Here is a 19,285-nt window from a genome sequence, read left to right on the forward strand (position 1 = left end):
GTGTTAAGTTGTCCTGAAGGGCAGTATATAAATCAAATGTTATTATTATTGTTGTTATTATAAGGTCTTTATCAGCCTTGCAACATATTTTGCCATTTGCAGTGTAATCCATTTACTTTTGTCAGCAAGTAATATAATTAGTCTATCATTATCTGCTCTCCCAGGATATTGTAATAAAATATCCACAAGATATCTTTCATGTTTTAATGCAAATCACAGGCAATAGAAGACCACATGGCCTAAAACTCTGATAGAATTCTAATTGCAAATACAGACATGCTTTTTATATGGAATTGCATTATAACAGCCTCTTAACATTGCCAGTTGTGCAGTCTCCAACCATGCTTTGGTAAATGCTTTCCTATACTTGGGATTAAGTAGATTGATAAAATAAGATGGAAGATTCAAAGGAGAAGGTGTGAGTTCCTTGTAAAGGGGAGCTATTCCCAGAGTACTTAATGCAGCATTCATCTGTGCACTTATATCTAGCATTCTGTGTTTGATTAATTGCTTTGCCACAAAGAAGTCAAGCTCTAAAATAGTTCTCTGAGAATTCAAGTTAAGCTACCAATTTCAATATATAACTCCACTATGGATTGCTTTTCCCTTCCTTATAAGCTGTGGTTAGCAGACGTGAATCTAATTCAAACTGAATTTTCAACCAATAATTAATCATTTTATGGACTGAAATGGATATTTAATTTAATTTAATTTATTATATTTATATTCCGCCCTCCCCGCTTTCGCAGGCTCAGGGCGGATAACAAATACAAACATCACCCAACCATTAAAAACATTTAAAAGCATTAAATAATACAGTTCATACTGCATAGTAGTTCATACATGCCTCTGTGTTTGCATAGGGGCGATGGTTTAACCCCCCCTCCACGGGGGGGGGGCACCACCCAGCGTCAACCATATGCCTGGCGGAATAGCTCTGTCTTACAGGCCCGGCGAAATGCAAGCAAATCTTGCCGGGCCCTTGTCTCGCAAGACAGAGCATTCCACCAGGTCGGGGCCAGGACTGAAAAGGCCCTGGCCCTGGTCGACACCAGGCGGGCCTCCCTAGGGCCAGGGACACTTAAAAGATGTTTTCCACCAGAGCGGAGAGTCCTCTGGGGCTCATAAGGTGAGAGATGGTCCCTCAGATACGTCGGTCCCAATCCGCGTAGGGCTTTGTAGGTTAACACCAAAACCTTGAACCTGATTGGGTACTCCACTGGCAGCCAATGCAGCTGGCATAGCACCGGTGTAATATGCTCCCACACCGGTGCTCCAGCAATGACCCGCGCTGCTGCATTCTGTACCAGCTGTAAACTCCGGATCAGGCCCATGGGAAGCCCAGCGTAGAGCGCGTTACAGTAATCCAACCTAGAGGTGACCATTGCTTGGACCACTGTAGTCAAGTCACGGGGAGACAAATAAGGGGCAAGCTGCCTGGCCTGCCGAAGATGATAAAAGGAAGACCTGGCAACTGCAGTGATCTGGTCCTCCATCTTCAGGGAGGAATCCAGAATCAACCCAGGCTCCTAACTCTCGGGGCCAGTGTAAGTACTGCCCCAACAAGTGTAGGAAGCCGGGGTCCCAAAGCCATCTCCCCACGACCCACATACAGGACCTCCGTCTTCGTGGGATTCAATTTCAGCCGACTTTGTCTCAACCAACCAGCCACAGCCTCAAAAGCACGCTCCAGGGCATCAGGGGCCGATCCAGGCCGCCCGTCCAACAGCAGATAAAGCTGGGTGTCATCCGCGTATTGGTGACACCCAAGCCCGAAACTCCGCACCAGCCGGGCGAGGGGGCACATATAGATATTAAACAATAATGGAGAGAGTATCGCTCCCTGTGGCACACCACATACCAGTGGCCTACGAGATGACACTCTCTCCCCAAGCGCCACCCTCTGTCCCCGATCATGGAGAAAGGAGACCAGCCACTGCAGTGCTGTCCCCTGAATCCCCACATCGGCAAGGCGGTGGGTCAAAAGCTCATGATCAACCGTATCAAATGCTGCTGACAGATCCAGCAAAATCAGCAGTGCTGATCCACCCTGATCCAGATGTCTGCCGAGATCGTCTGTGAGGGCGACCAGCAATGTCTCGACCCCATGTCCCGGGTGGAAACCCGACTGGAAGGGGGGGCAATAAGGCCAATTTGGATCTAGTTATGACTGCTGGTGTTGAATTAGGGATTGGTAATAGCATATGAGTAAACTTATTCTGAATGATTTCCAATGGTTGTAAATTGCCAGTCCCCCAAATTGGAGCTCCATACAAAAGTAATGACTACTGAGGAATTACACAATTTTAAAGCTGACAGTGAGGAAATTGAAATTGTTCAAGGTTTTCTATTCCTTGGCTCAATCATCAACCAAAAGGGAAACTGCAATGAAGAAATCAGATGAAGAATGAGACTTAGAAGAGCAGCTGTAAGGGAGCTAGATAAGATCCTTAAAAATGTCTCTCTGGGAACCAAGATCAAGATAATCCAAACTATGGTATTCCCCATTACTATGTATGGATGTGAAAGTTGGACAAGAATATTGGAAGGGCAAGGAGCAAGAGAAGGGTGGGCTCTCCTAAAAGAAGAATGCTTGCAGCTCAAGACATCACCATTCCAGTAAAATGGAAACGTGGTAGAGGATCTAAGAAGCCAATGTGAATGAACAGAGAACTCTGTGATGAGCTAAGAAAGAAAAAGATGTTCAAGAAATGGAGGGAAATAAATGCATAAGTGAAATAAATTGCCAGTGCCACAAACTCGAGCTCCGTACAAAAGTAATGATTACTGAGGAATTACACAATTTTAAAGAGGACAATGAGGAAATTGAAACTGTTCAAGGTTTTCTATTCCTTGGCTCAATCATCAACCAAAAGGGAAACTGCAATGAAGAACTCAGAAGAAGATTGAGACTTGGAAGAGCAGCCCTGGAAGAGCTAGATAAGATCCTTAAAGATAAAGATGTCTCTCTGGGAACCAAGATCAAGACAATCCAAACTATGGTATTCCCAGTACTATGTATGGATGTGAAAGTTGGACAATGAAGAAAGCTGACAGGAAGAAAACTGATTCATTTGAAATGTGGTGCTGGAGAAGAGTTTTGCAGATACCATGGACAGCCAAAAAGATAAGTGAGTACTAGATCAAATCAAGCCTGAATTCTTCCTAGAAGCTAAAATGACAAAACTGAGGCTAATGTACTTTGGTGACATGAGAAGACAAGATTCTCTGGAAAAGTCAATAATGCTAGGAAAAGTGGAAGGTAGTAGGAAAAGAGGAAGGTTTCAAACAAGATGGCTTGACTCAAGAAAAGAAACCATGTCTTCCAGTTTGCAGGATATGAGCAAGTCTGTTAATGATAGGGTGTTTGGGAGGTCTTTCCTTCATAGGGTTGCCATAGGTCAGAGGCAACTTGACAGCAGATAACACACACACACACACATAGTATCCACAACAGTACCTTAGTCCTGTAGATTTCTAACAATGGCAGTACCAAATAGCCACCCCTTGTTCTATAGAATCTAAGGATTCCCAGTATCGCTTTTTCAAATTTCCTCTTTGGATGCTTGATATGCGCTGACCAGGAACCAGAGCTATGAAAAATTACCTCAAGTTATCTAACAGAAGACACTTGTTCTAACAGTTCATCCACGATCTTCCTGTGCAGTCCCACATGGGACTGCGCACACGCAGGCCTGCCGATACCGGAGATTTCTTTAGCTCAATAACACTAGGGGGCACTCTCGCCTCCCAGCGCGCATGCACAGCCGTTTTCCCGCCCAAACGGCATATAGGAGGCAGAGCGCCCCACACATACCCTCAGTTTCCTTTTCGCCACCGATAGATGAGGTTTCTGTCTCTTCTGTTCGTTCGCGATGACGGATATTCAAACGGTGCATCACCAGCAATCGAAATATGACTAGGTCAGACGGCCACTCTAATTGTCTTTACTGCCTGGGAGAAACCCATAACACCCAGGCCTGTAAACATTGCCGCGCCTTTACCTCTAAGGCTAGGGCAGAAAGAGCAGATCGTTTGCACGCTTCGCTTTGGCAACGTGCTGTGGCGGTCGTAGATCCTCTGGCAAAGGCACCACCATCTGCCAAGCCCGGCTTTAGCCCTCGACCCGCTGAAACCGCGAGCTCCAAGAACCCTCGCTCCTTACCTTCACCAAGCCACTCGGAGTCGAGGCCAAGAGATCGTTCCACCTCCTCGGTTAGGAGCGCGTCGGAGCCAGCCCCATTGGTTCCGAAGGTCCCTCAGAGCCAACCTCCCTCAACTTCATCTGCCGTTCTGACCTCGGACCGGGCTGGCTCTCGGAGTCGAACGCCGTCGATGTCGAGACCAACACCTCCACCTTCACAGGGTGCGACTTCTTCGGATCCGATGGCTTTGGAACCAGTCGCCTCCACTGAGCTCGACAAGAAGAAGAAAAAGAGAAAACATTCTTCTAAGCGAGATAAGGTGGTCTTGGAGAAGCTGATTTCATCTCCGTTGTTGGCCCCTTCGGAAGCGATCGGTTCCGATCCGCCTGAAAAGAGACGCAAGGACTCTGACGCTCGGGCTCTTACCCCAGTGATCACCTCGCAGCAAGATGACCCGGTACCGATCGAAAAGCCCCCGACTCCTTCGGGACAGCCGCGATCGACCTCCCATGAATCGGGATCGATTCGTTCTGGTTGCAGCTACTGGAGTGGATCGGACCGACGGTACAGCCCATACCCTACTCAGGGCCCATCGAGGGAGCGCCACAGCAGTGAGGGTCGGGCTGCCTCATACTACTTGGAAGATAGTCCACTTCGCTCGGATCGTTCGTATAGAAGGGAATCGCTTTTACCTTCGTTCAGGACCCGATCATACGACGACTCCCGTAGAACACCGCATCTCTCAGAAGTTGACTACCATCGGGGTTGACCGAGATATAGTGAGTCCCCTCCTTCAGATTCACCCGATGCTGAGATTGGCCCGGTCGAAGAACCATCTCCCACGGACGACTTTAGGGCTTACAATGAATTGCTCCAGCGGATGGCTAAGGCGTTAGATCTGGAAGTGACTTCGATGGAGTCGAAGTTTACAGATAAGATCTATCAACACATCTATTCTGGATCTACGCCTTCTGTGGCCTTCCCACTGATCGATGGGTTCGTGGATTTGTGGAAGAAGCTCAATGTAAAACCTGCTTCCATCCCTGCCACTAACCGGAAGGTTGAAGGTCTCTACCGCACCAAAGATGATAATCATCCCTTCTTATCGATCCATCCGCCCCCTTCCTCATTAATAACAGAGGAGATGCAGGCGAGATCTAAGCAAGGTTCCATGTTGGCCCCTGTGGACAAGGACAGTAGGAAGGTCGATACCTTGGGGAGAAAACTGTATATGTCGGCTGCCTTCGCCATCAAGGTGGCCAACTATGCGGCCATGATGTCAGCCTACCAGCTCTTCCTGTGGAAGAAAGTGGCTGCTTTTCTCCTGAGGCTCCCCGAAGACCAGCGGACTCTCCTCCGAGTCATCCAAGAGGAGGCTACCCGCCTTTCTAGACACCAGATAAACGCGAGCAGGAGTTTGTCTGACACGTCTGCACGTTCCTTGCTCTCTGCAGTGGTCCTGTGACGGTTTGCGTGGCTCCGCACGACCATTCTCCCGCCTGAGACAAGGAATAGAGTCGAGGACTTTCCCTTTGAAGGGGCTCTACTTTTCTCAGAGAAGACAGATGAATATCTGCCGAAAAAGAGGACGGATCGACTTACAGCGCGATCCTATGGCGTCCTGCACCAGACCCCTCAACAGCCTTCTAGACCCTTTTTTAGGTCTTCTCAGCAAGGCAGACCTTATTGGTACCAGCCAAATCACGGATATTCTTATCAATCACAGAGAAGCTACCAAAGCCCTCAACAGTCTTTTTCGAAACGCAGACAGGGTCACCGCTCCAAGCCTGGTTCTCAACAACAACAGGCTAAGGAAGCCCCCCAGTCCCACAAACAATTCTGACAATTACAGGGACCTGAACCCATGTTTGGATTCAGGCTTAGTGCATACTGGAGGGAGTGGCTTTCCATCGGTTATGATGTTTGGGTTTCTGATGTTGTTCAGTTTGGTTATAAAATTGAATTTGTGAGTTTACCTTATTTACGCCTCCCTGTCTTTTCTTCGGGGCCTCCACATGCGGAGATCCTAGCTGAGTTGACCACCCTACTTCAGAAGGGTGCGATTGAAGAGGTGCCCCATGATTCTGCTTCCTTGGGGTTCTACTCTACCCTATTCATGGTGGAGAAGAAGGATGGGGGTCTCAGGCCCATTCTAGACTTACAGGCCCTTAATAAGCTGGTTAGAATTTGAAAATTCAAAATGGTCACCTTACAGATGGTTTTGTCTCTCTTACCCATGCACTCTTGGTTTGCTGTCCTTTACTTGAAGGATGCTTATTTTCATATTTCCATTTTTCCTGAACACAAAAAGTACCTTCGGTTTACTTATGATCGCAAGATTTACCAATATCGGGTTCTACCCTTTGGTTTGGCTACAGCCCCTAGGGTATTTACAAAGTGTATTGCTGTGGTGGTGGCTCACCTATGGCTGCAGGTCTGTCGTATATTTCCGTATCTAGATGACTGGTTCCTAGTGGGCAGCTCAGCTGAAGATGTGTCCAAACAGGTGTCCCTTATGTTAGGCTTATGTCTTAAACTGGGACTGTTTGTAAATCAAAAGAAGTTGAAACTGGCCCCTGTTCGGTCTGTTCAGTTTATAGGGGTCGTGTTAGATGGGGTCAAGAATGCTGGTTTCCTGCCCTCAGACAGAGCTTCTAGGATTAAAGGCCTTATCCTTAGACTTCAACGGTGCCGCTTTCAATCAGCCCATTTTATTCAAACTCTTCTGGGTGCCTAGCTTCTACTACAGCTGTAGTTCTGCTTGCTAGGTTGTTTATGAGGCCCTTGCAATTATGGTTTAATGCCACTGTCTCACCTAACTGTGACTCTCAGAACAGGAGGCTTTCGGTCCCTAGACAGGTAGTGGCCTCTTTGGAATGGTGGCTTGAGGATGCGAATTTGTTTAAGGGAGTAGAGTTTGGCTATCGTCAAACTCAGCTGTCAGTAACCACCGATGCTTCCCTGTTGGGTTGGGGAGCTCACTGTGAGGGTAGATATGCCCACAGGACATGGTTGGATGCTGAAAGTTCAGAACACATTAACCTCCTTGAATTAAGGGCTATTTCAAATGCACTGATCTCCTTTTCAGATACGGTGCGAAACAAGTCCGTGCAAGTGTTGACGGACAACACGACTGCAATGTTTTATGTCAACAAACAGGGTGGCATGGCATCGGTGGCCCTTTGTACCGAGGTGATGAAGCTGTGGACTTGGGCCATACGGCACTCAGTGTGGCTACGAGCGGTACACATCCCAGGGGTGGAGAACCTCCAGGCAGACCAGCTGAGCAGGCTGCACCGGGATGTTCACGAGTGGTCTCTTCGGGACAAGTACCTGCTTCCAATCTTCTCAATGTGGGGGTTTCCAGATCTGGACCTCTTTTCCTCAGTGGACAATCGCAAGACCCATCACTATTGTTCCAGAGGGGGTGTAGGCCCCGGGTCAGATGGGGATGCATTTCAAGTCGAGTGGTCGGGTCCTCTGTGTTATGCATTTCCCCCATTCCCTCTGTTAGCCAGGGTTCTCAGCAAGATCCAGGGGGACCGGGCGGCAGTCATTCTGATAGCCCCTTTTTGGCCAAGACAGCCCTGGTTTCACACTCTCCTTCTATTACAGACTCAGTTAATCAGGTTGCCACTTGTTCCAGACCTTCTGTCCTGGAAGGGAGTTCTGCACCACGACATTCAGCGACTCAAACTGACAGCCGGGCTGATCAACCCAGACCGGGTTTCTCTGAGGCCGTGACTCATGTATTGTTAAATGCTAGGCACCTTTCCACTAGGCAATCCTATGCTTTCAAGTGGAATCGTTTTTCTGGGTGGTGTCAACGCCGGAATCTAGACCCTTTTTATTCCTCCTTGCCTGAGATTCTGGAATTCCTCTGGGAGGTTAAGCTAGGGGGTTTGGCCAATAGCTCTGTCAAAGTTTACTTGGCAGCAATTTCTGCTTTCCATCCTCCTATTGAGAAAAAGTCGGTGTTTTCCCACTACACTTCTCGGTTGTTCCTTAAGGGGTTAAATAATTTGTATCCCCCGGTTCGTGCTATTGTTCCTCAGTGGTCCTTACCTTTAGTTTTGACTAGGTTGATGTCCAAGCCCTTTGAGCCTCTGGCTACCTGCCTGTTACGCTACCTTTCTTTGAAAGTGGCTTTCCTTGTGGCGGTTACTTCAGCTAGGAGGGTGGGGGAGTTAGCTGCACTGTCTTCAGAACCCCCCTATTTAAAGGTTCATGCAGATAAGGTCGTTTTGAGGACCAAGATTGAGTTTTTACCAAAAGTAGTGTCTCAATTTCATTTATCACAGGAACTTTTTTTACCTGTTTTTTTCCCTACACAGTCTTCTGCTGCGGAGAGGGCCCTTCACTCTCTGGATGTCCGCAGGGCTATACTGTTTTATTTGGATCGTACCAAGTCTTTTCAGCTAGATCCTAATTTGTTTGTTTGTTTTGCAGGACAGAAAAAGGGTAGAAAGGCGCCATCTCAGACCATTGTGAGATGGGTGGTCCAGACTGTTTTAGCATGTTATGATTCTGTTAACTTACCCTGTCCTTTGGAGGTGCATGCCCATTCCACTAGGTCCTTGGTGTCTTCAGCGGCTCTTCTGTGAGGTGTCCCTCTTCATGACATCTGCAGAGCAGCGACGTGGGCCTCAGCGGATACTTTCATAAGGCATTATGCACTGGATGTCCTAAATCGAAAGGAGACAGCAGTGGGCACGGCAGTGTTACACTCTATTTTTGAGTGACATGTCTGTGGCGCCTCCACCCAGGTATTAAGCTTTGTAATCTTCCCATGTGGGACTGCACAGGAAGACCATGGATGAAAAACAGGTTTCGCTTACCGTAACTGTTGTTCATCTAGGTCTTCCGTGCAGGCACACATGCCCTCCCTCCTTCCCCACTGTAAGTTGTTGTTGGTTTTTGTTACGGCGGCGAAAGGGGAACTGAGGGTATGTGTGGGGCGCTCCGCCTCCTATATGCCGTTTGGGTGGGAAAACGGCTGCGCATGCGCGCTGGGAGGCGAGAGCGCCCCCTAGTGTTATTGAGCTAAAGAAATCTCCGGTATCAGCAGGCCTGCGCGTGCGCAGTCCCATGTGTGCCTGCACGAAAGACCTAGATGAACAACAGTTATGGTAAGCGAAACCTGTTTTTTCCCATCCATCATCCATTTATGTAAATAGGGCCTTTTACTAAAAACTATCTTAGTTTAGTCATAATTGACTTTCAGTAAATTATTTTTACAATGGAGGATGAATTGTTTTAGAAGCCTTGTAAGGCCCACTTGCGATTGGGATACCGGTAGCAAGGGACAGTGTAAGGGACACTGTAGCAAGGTACTGTAGCAAGGTCCCTTTACTGTAACAAGTAAAGAAACAGAAAAAAAGGAATCCCCCCACAAGAAGCAACAAGTAAATAAAATGCAAGGAACTGCTTAAGCAACTCCCTCCTCCCCCAAAACCCCTCTTAATAATATATAAAGAAACACTGGCAAATAGCAAAGCAATCAACTCTTGTCTTTAAACTAACACAGCCAGAAAAAAGCTATCTTCCCAATGCACATCATTGGCCATTCCCTCCCTCCCCCTGAAAAAAAAAACAGCATGGAGAAGCAGCCAGCCAATTTTAAACTGTCTGAGCTGCATTTGAGAGATAAAACAGAATATGTTCAGTTTTATATGGCATTAATGTATTCTGTATCACGATTTTATTCAGGATTCTAATTTGATTTGGTATACCCAAATACTTGGTTTGTGTGAGTGCTTCTTTTGAAATTTAAAGCTTGGGGTTTTTTTCTAGTATATTCCATCACCATTTTTCCTTTCTTGCTCTTGTGTACTTACACTTTTCTAATCATATAATCAGAGCAACTGTGGAGTGAGCTTCGGTTAGTTGCCATTAGGCATGGTGGTGAGGATATTCACTAATGTGACTATGCTCGTCTCTTAAGAACATAAGAACATAAGCAAAGCCATGTTGGCTCAGGCCAGTGGCCCATCCAGTCCAACATTCTGTCACACACAGTGGCTAGAAATCCAGTGCCATCTAAAGGACTGTCAGTGAGGCCAGGACACCAGAAGCCCTCCCACTGCCTTCCTTCCAGCACCAAGACAACAGAGCACCACCTCCCCACAAAGAGAATACCATCTATCTCCTGTGGCTAATAGCCACTGATGGACCTCTGCTCCATATATTTGTCCAGTCCCCTCTTGAAGCTGGCAATGCTTGTAGCTGCCACCACCTCCTGTGGCAACGAATTCCATGTGTTTATCACCCTTTGTGTAAAGTAGTATTTTCTTCTATCTGTTCTAACCCGACTGCTCAATAATTTCATAGAGTGCCCACGAGTTCTTGTATTGTGAGAAAGGGAGAAAAACACATCTTTCTCGACCTTCTCTAACCCGTGCATTATCTTGTAAACCTCTATCATGTCTCCCCTCAGTCGTCTTTTCTCCAGGCTAAAGAGCCCCAAGCGCCTCAATCTTTCCTCATAGGGAAAGTGTTCCAACCCTTTAATCATTTTAGTTGCCCTTCTCTGTACTTTTTCCAGTGCTATGATATCTTTTTTAAGGTGTGGCGACCAGAACTGTACACAGTACTCCAAATGAGGCCTCACCATCGATTTATACAGAGGCATTATGATACCGGCTGATTTGTTTTCAATCCCTTTCCTAATAACCCCTAGCATAGCATTAGCTTTTTTTATGGCAGTCGCACACTGTGCTGACGTTTTTAGTGAGTTATCTATCATGACTCCAAGATCTCTCTCTTGGTCAGTCTCTGCCAGTTCAGACCCCATCAACTTGTATTTATATTTTGGATTTTTGGTTCCAATGTGCATTACTTTGCACTTGGCTACATTGAACCTCATTTGCCACATGGATGCCCACTCTTCTAGCCTCGACAGATCCCTTTGGAGTGCCTCACAATCCTCTCTGGCTTTCACCACCCTGAACAATTTCGTGTCATCTGCAAATTTAGCCACTTCACTGCTTAATCCCAATTCCAAATCATTAATAAACAAGTTAAAAAGCATTGGACCCAATACCGACCCCTGTGGCACCCCACTGCTCACCACCCTCCACTGTGAGAAGTGCCCGTTTATGCTCACTCTCTGTTTCCTATTAATTAGCCAGTTTTCGATCCACAAGAGGACTTGGCCCTTTATCCCATAGCTACTGAGCTTACTTAGGAGCCTTTGATGAGGAACTTTGTCAAAAGCTTTCTGGAAGTCAAGATAAACAATATCTATCGGGTCTCCCTTGTCCACTTGTTTGTTCACTCCCTCAAAGAACTCTAACAGATTGGTGAGACAAGATCTTCCCTTACAGAACCCATGCTGAGTTTTCCTCATCAGCTTTTGGTCATCAATGTGCCCACTAATTTTATTTTTGATAATAGTTTCCACCAACTTACCCGGTATTGACGTCAGGCTGACTGGCCTGTAATTTCCCGGATCTCCCCTGGAACCTTTTTTAAAGATGGGGACAACATTAGCTACCTTCCAGTCCTCAGGAACAGATGCAGAGTTTAATGACAGATTACATATTTTTGTGAGGAGATCTACAAGTTCACACTTGAGTTCTTTCAGAACTCTTGGATGTATGCCATCTGGGCCCGGTGATTTATCAGTTTTTAAATTATCTAGCAGTCGCATAACCTCCTCTCTCGTCACCTCAATGTGACTCAGGTCTTTCAAAACCCCTCCCAAAGTCAGTGCTTCCGGAGTGGGCATGCACTTCTTATCTTCCACAGTGAAGACAGAAGCAAAGAACGCATTCAGCTTCTCGGCCATTTCCCTATCACCCTTTAGTAATCCTTTTACGCCTTGGTCATCCAAGGGCCCCACGGCCTCCCTAGCTGGTTTCCTACTTCTAATCTATTTAAAGAATTGTTTATTGTTTTTCTTTATGTTCTTTGCAATATGCTCCTCATATTCCCTTTTTGCCTGTCTGATCACAGACTTGCACTTTTTTTGCCACAGCTTATGCTCCTTTTTATCAACCTCACTCCGACTAGTTTTCCACTGCCTAAAAGAATCCTTTTTACCTTTTACAGCTTCTATTACATTGCTTGTTAACCATGCTGGCCTTTTCCTAAACCTATTTGTGCCTTTCCTAACCAGCGGTATATATTTAATTTGAGCTTCCAGGATTGTAGTTTTAAATAGTCTCCAAGATTCCCCAAGTGTTTTGACCTTTTTTACTTTCCCTTTCAGTTTCTTCTTCACGTACCCCCTCATCTCAGAAAAGTTACCCCTTTTGAAGTTAAACATGGCTGTGTTGGTCTTATTTGGCAATTTCCTATTTATACATATGTTGTACTCAATAACATTATGGTCACTGTTCCCAAGTGGTGCAATCACATTTACATCTCTCACCAGGTCTTCAGCATTACTGAGGACCAAATCCAGGATCACCTCTCCCCTAGTAGGTTCTGTAACCATCTGTTCCATAGCACAGTCATTGAGACAGTCTAGAAACTCACTTTCTCTCCCCCGATTCGAACACCCATTGGCCCAGTCAATGTGTGGGTAGTTAAAATCACCCATTACAACACAGTTTTTTTGTTTAGCAGCCATCTTTAATCCTGTCATCATTTTATAATCCTCCTCTATTTTCTGATCTGGAGGGCGATAACAAACTCCCACAGTTAAGTTTCCATTTGGGCCCGTAATTTCAACCCATAGCATTTCCAGAAGCGAATCTAATTCAGTTACCTTCTCAATCTTACTGGAATGTATACCTTCTCTGACATATAGAGCCACCCCACCACCAACCCTTCCCTCCCTATCCTTCCGATATAATTTATATCCAGGAATCACCGTGTCCCACTGATTTTCCTCATCCCACCAAGTTTCTGATATGCCCACAATGTCTATGGATTCGCCCAACACTAAACATCCCAGCTCCCCAATTTTACCTCGGACACTTCTAGCATTTGTATATAAACACCTGTAACTTCCCCGGCACACTTTGCCTCGAGACGTAGTTAGGTCATCTGCACTGTTTGTCTCCATCTCAGTTGACAACTCTAATCTATCTCCCTGTAGAAGTGTTATACCTAGCCCTTCATCTCTCTGAGATGAACCATCCTGAACCAGAGACACTTTATCTCTTGTCGGCTTTCCCCTAGCATTTAGTTTAAAAACTGCTCTGCCACCTTTTTGATTTTAAGTGCCAGCAGCCGGGTTCCTTCTCGGGACAAGTGGAGACCGTCTCTCTTGTACAGCTCCCGCTTGTCCCAAAAAGAATCCCAGTGCCTAACAAACTTGAACCCTTCCTCCCTACACCATCGTCTCATCCACGCATTGAGACTCCTGATCTGCGTTTGTCTCTCTGGCCCTGCGCGTGGAACAGGTAGCACTTCTGAGAAGGCTACCTTGGAGGTCCTGGCCTTGAGTCTCCTGCCTAACAGCCTAAATTTTTGTTCCAAGACCTCACGACTGCATTTCCCAACATCGTTGGTTCCAACATGGACCACGACCGCTGACTCTTCCCCAGCACTATCTACCAGCCTATCTATAACACGCGTAATGTCCGCTACCTTCGCACCAGGCAGGCAAGTCACCATACGGTCAGAACGCGGTTGTGCCACCCAGCTATCTACTTGTCTAAGGATCGAATCACCAACTACCAAGAGCCTCCCTCCCACCCCACCCAGGGATGGTTCCTTGATGCGAAAGGAAACCTGCTCACCAACTGAAGAAGAGGTCCCTTCTGAGGGCATGTTCCCCTTATCCTCAATACGGTGCCCTGATTCCACAAGATCCTCATTCTCCTTGACAACAAGAACGCTGCCATTTTTAGAGTGGGACACATCTGTCCTGTCCCTGAGAATCTTGTCCTCGTGCCTATCTAACTGTCTCCGCTTCTCCAGGTCAGCCACCTTGGCCTCAAGGGTACGTACTCGTTCCCTGAGAACCAGGAGCTCCTTGCAGCGAGCACACATCCAGGACTTCTGACCAGAAGGCAGATAGTCATACATGTGACACTCAGTGCAATACACTGGAAAGCCCCCAACCCCCTGCTGGCATTCTGACTTCATTATTCTGTTTTAGGAATAACACACTAAGAGGAAAGAAAACGGCTATGATCCCCCGGCTAAGAGCCACAGGCCAAGAGCCCTTTAGCTCTCGCCCTTCGGCTCGCGCCAAAGGCTCGCGCCCCTGCCCAGCAGTTGCCTTTTCAATGCAAAAGGTCACTTCCTGCTAAGCACAGGAGGTGAGCACAAAGGGGGTGTGTGGCTTGTACTCCAGCAACCCCCAGCAGCCTTACAAACACACTCACCCTCAAACACAATCAAGCCCAAACACACTCAGCCTCAAAACTACACTCAAATCAACACAAAACTACACACAAAAAGCCCCAAAGCTAGAGAGGACCACCCTTAGCTTCTCAGCTTAACCCACCACAGCCAAGAAAGGCAAAAAGCCCTTACCTCCTCTAGCAGCTGCAGACCATGTGCTCCTGAGCCCAGGTGACTCTTCTTTGCTCACCTCCATTAGTCCTGGAATGGTGTCAGGTAAACTTCCTTTGACAAGCACTGATTGTTAGTTACAACCATGCAATGGAGTGGCCAGTTATGCTATACTGAAGCAATAAACAGAGTTTTACATGTGATCCTTACCCGTTCATGGATGTTTATCAGAATGAGTTAGCACCTTTATTTATAGTCTTATTTTGCCTTATTTTGCATCATGAATGGCTTTTCTTTTGTTGGTGGCTCAATATTGAATGGGGAGTGATCTCAAATTCAGATGGCATCCTGTTTGAATTATGCAGCACTGAGATCAATCTTAGCAAACCCATCTTTTCTAAAAATGAATACAATTATTTGCTTTATGATTTCATTCTATGTAAGTATACTAGTGGAAAAGGACTATTTGTGGCATTCCATACAACACATCTGTGTATAAGCAGCTGTGGCTTGGCATAGACATTTAAAACAAGTTGTCATTTACCGTTTCTTATCTGTAAGGTTTTGCTTAATTTGCTTGCATTGGGGTATGGTACTTGGTGTCCATTGATATGCCTAATAAGAGTAACAAGAATGGAAAAGTAAGTCTCATTGTACAAAAAGATTTAATCTCCCTTCACATGAAGGGGCTGAAATTGTATCTGCTGCTTCATTGAACGCACTGTAGATTACACACAGTGTTATATGTGAAAAGATATGTGGTGATAGCAGCGCATCGTGTACTTGGGATTTCTGATCTGAGTTAGCGAGTAGAAAGTTACAGACAGTTAAAGGTGGAAAATACAAGCTATTGGTATTGTTTTGAGAAGCTGTGGGCACTGATACATTCACTGGAAAATTACATTGTATATCTATACTAGAGATGGGCACGAACCGGGGGGAAAATGAACCGTGTGGTTCGTGGTTCATCGCATTTCACGAATCTGCCCCTGTTTGCAAACCAGTTTGTTTGGTTCGTGAAAATGTCACATCCAGGTCAGCAAATTATCACTTCCGGGTCAGCAGAAGGTCACTTCCAGGCCAGCGGAAGACAACTTCCAGGTCAGCTGAAGGTCTGCAGGAAGTCTGTCCCCTATTGCCTAGGAAACTGATTGACACCAGGCTGTCTGCAGTGATGAACCGAAAAACAAACCAAAGGAACCGGTTTAAAGTTTGTGACAGTTCATCAGAAATAGGCTCTGATGAACCGCTGGTTCACAAATCACAAACCAGCCCAGTTTGTCACGAACTTTGGTTTGTATTTCAATTCATGCCCATCTCTAATCTATACACAGTATTACATTGTATCTGTATTGATGATAAATTTCATATTGATACTAAAGTATAAATTATCTCCCCCTCAAAAAAAATAACTGTTCTTATGTTCCTTTCTTTTTTTTCATATGTTATAAAACACTGCGTGTTGTCTTCATTTCCCAGGGCTTGCTTTGTTTTTCAGTACATTGAAGTAATAGCTGCAGAAGAATGAGAAGGTCAAGTGGAAATCTCAATTCTATCAAGGGAAAATAGAGATATTTGCATTTTTCCATAGACTAGTCATGTGATTACATGTTTGCATATTATTTTTCTACACCACCACTTTGTCTTAGGGATTTCTTTCCATTCGCCTAAGCTGATGTTTTGGTCATTTTCAGTATTTTCTGTGATATACTCATTGTATACACCTGACTCATGGGATAACATCAGATGGTAGTACCTAATAGAAAATTTTCTCTAGACCAGATATTTGACATGTTTACTAGATCAGCTAGTGGTTCAGGGAGAGACTCTGTGGTCAAGAACCATAAAGCAAAAATTTAAGAAACAAAAAAATGGAGTTGCATCCCAAACTTGTTTCTGCTGGTGGAAGGTTACTTTCACTGGGAGTGGATATTTTTCCAGTTCTCCTCTTGCACTGCAGATCTCCATATCATGTTCAGTGCTGTTACTAGGGATTTGTTGAACCTTGGGGCAGTATTTAAGGGGCTACATGGTGCTGCAATACGTGGGGGAAATGGGAAACGTCTATATGGTGAATAGAATTCCTCTCATGGTTTCTTGGATACAACTTATGATGTGTTGTGTTAGTGTCACTGAAACTGTCAGATACTACTTATTCACTTTTTTAAAAAACTACATAATCTGTCTTTTGAACAGGAAAGTGTCTACCACCCGTTTCCCCCAAGGAGTTTTGGGCCCCACAAATTGTTTTTCCCACTTCTATTTTATTCTCATTAACATCCCTGTGAACTAAATTAGACTGAAATATAATGACTGGCCCAAGCTGACCTTCATGGTTTGTGAGGGATTTGAAACTGTGTTTCAGCAGCCTTAGTCTGATACTCTAACCACTGCATGCACTTTTCCTCTTGGGTAGGATGTAGTAACAGACCATAACATAAACACATGTGCTGAACAGCTGCTGATTAGATACATGTAGAGCCACAATGCTAATTTTCAGTGTACTGTCAATTAAAACATTATATTTAAGACTGCTTCAAACATGACAAAAAAACTTGGTGCATGATGATCTATGTGATATTTCCTAAAGATGCACTTTCCATGTAGCAAGATCCAGGTCCAATAGCACCTTGAAGACCAACTAGATTTCCAGTGTATGAGCTTTCAAGACTCAAAGCTTCCTTAATCAGAAATGATGTCAGAACTTTGTCAGAACTGATCTGACAAAGGAAGCTTTGTCATTTGAAAGCCCATACCTTGGAAATCAAGTTGTTTTTTAAAGTGCTGTTGAACCCAGATCTTACTATTCGACTACAAACCTACACAGCTACCCACTGAAAATTTTCCATATAGAAATTTTGTTGTGTTTGAAGCAGCTCTCAGCTTTTAAATGGCAAGGGAAATGCTAGACAGCAAATTGCATGTTATGTTATTTCTGTTATAAGCAAATGTTTGTTATCCCATAGCATATGCCTCTTGTAGTGGAGATTGATGACTCTTGCCATTAGTGAGAAGAGCCAGGGGCCTTTATTTTCTGTTCGGGGAGCTTCCCTCATGCAGACAGCCACTGATAAATCAGAACATAATGCTGAGAAAGAAGCTTTAACATGCTTTTCGTAATAGTTTGGTAGGATTTCCCCCATATTTTAATGATTTATTTCAGAGAAAAGTTGTGTTCCATTTTTTAAAATTAAGAATGGAAAATAACGTTTTAGAAGAAAACTATGAAAAGTTCCTCTAAAGTGTCCTCTTGTATCGTATTTTTTCCCATTACATCTAGAAACAGATTTTTTTTTATTTGTTTCTTAGTTAATGAAATGGATTCATTGCTGAGCTCCCAGAATACATTCATATCAAAATTAAAAGAAGAATGTTGTATGCTGGCAAAGAAGCTTGAGTATATCACAGGAAAATACAGGTATGTATTTTTAACTTGCAGTTGCCTTCATATGTGAAGCTATTTAAGGTTTATTAACAACCACCACAACAACTGTGCTTATATACCACTCTTCTAGACAGACTAGTGACCCACTCAGAGCAGTGAACAAAGGTAATGTTACTGTTATCCACACAATACATCTGAGGAGTTGGGGATGAGAGGAGTGACTTGTGCAGGGTCACTTACTGAGCTTATGGCAGTAATGGGATTTGAATCAACAGAGTGCAGATTCACAGCCCAAACACTTAACTACTATGCTACAGCAGCTCACTTATTATTGTTTACCATTATAAGCTAACCATGTAGAAATGAAAGATCTGTGGTTCAATAAACCATGAATCAGCTTCTTAAGATCCAAATAAGCAGAACATTTAAGTTCTGTGAGTGGATCTATAGACATTTTTAATTTTTGATGAAAAGCAACCACGGAGCTACAAATAAGATCAAAAGCGTGGCACTGGGGTAACCCTTTCCCACCCTCCCCACTGTTTTCCAAATCTAAGTCATGTCTTAGTTGGAGTTAAAGAAATTAAATTCTGAGCATGTGTCAGTGACCACTACCACCGTCATCTGTCTAGTCTGATGTGTGCCATCAGTACAGGCACAAAAGTGCCATATAAGCATGAAACATCTCATTTTTAATTGAGAAAGGAGTAATAATTTGAGTGCAAGAGAACAGAGTTGTAATAAAAATAAATGTTACAAGTATAGGATATTAGCTTTATGAACCCATTGTTTTCTAACCACAGCATCATTGTTCCCTCACTCTGTTTAAATACATTTATGACGTGCCCACTCTATACAAGTATAGGGTTAGCATGCCAATGGCACATCCACCTGTCCTGCTGATTGCTGATATCCTTCTGAGTGTGTGTAATAAAAAACCCTTCATCCCTTTCAAGAATCAGATTAGACATGGGCACGAACAGAAAAAAAAGAACAGAGTGTTCGTTGTTCGTTGCCATCCACGAACAATGAACAACAAACACTGACGAACATGATCCTGTCATGAACATGTTCGTTGTTCATTGTTCGTGGGGGCCAGCAGGCTCTCCTCCAGCCATCAAGATCTCTACTGCACAACTCCCAGAAACCCTACCTGAGCAGGCAGCAGGAAATGTACCAATAATAAAGAATAGCTTGGACCCAGAGCCTGGCAGCAGCCCTGGAACTTGAAGGGGTAGATCCCTACCACACCACTCCCAGAAACCCTACCTGAGCAGGCAGCAGGAAATATACCAATAATAAATAATAGCTTGGCCCCGGAGCCTGGCAGCAGCCCTGGAAC

At 44.9% G+C, this 19,285-nt stretch overlaps 1 protein-coding gene across 1 annotated transcript in view; it reads left to right on the forward strand.

Moving 5' to 3' along the window:
• Positions 1-19,285, forward strand: part of SDCCAG8 (SHH signaling and ciliogenesis regulator SDCCAG8) — a 166,113-nt gene that overhangs the window by 123,135 nt on the left and 23,693 nt on the right. The window contains exon 15 of the mRNA XM_054972158.1: positions 17,868-17,976. Coding sequence (XP_054828133.1) covers positions 17,868-17,976 — 109 coding nt within the window. The remainder of the gene's footprint in view (positions 1-17,867; positions 17,977-19,285) is intronic.

The sequence above is a fragment of the Eublepharis macularius genome, chromosome 1 (genome assembly GCF_028583425.1).
Source record: "Eublepharis macularius isolate TG4126 chromosome 1, MPM_Emac_v1.0, whole genome shotgun sequence".
NCBI classification, from domain to species: Eukaryota; Metazoa; Chordata; class Lepidosauria; order Squamata; family Eublepharidae; genus Eublepharis; species Eublepharis macularius.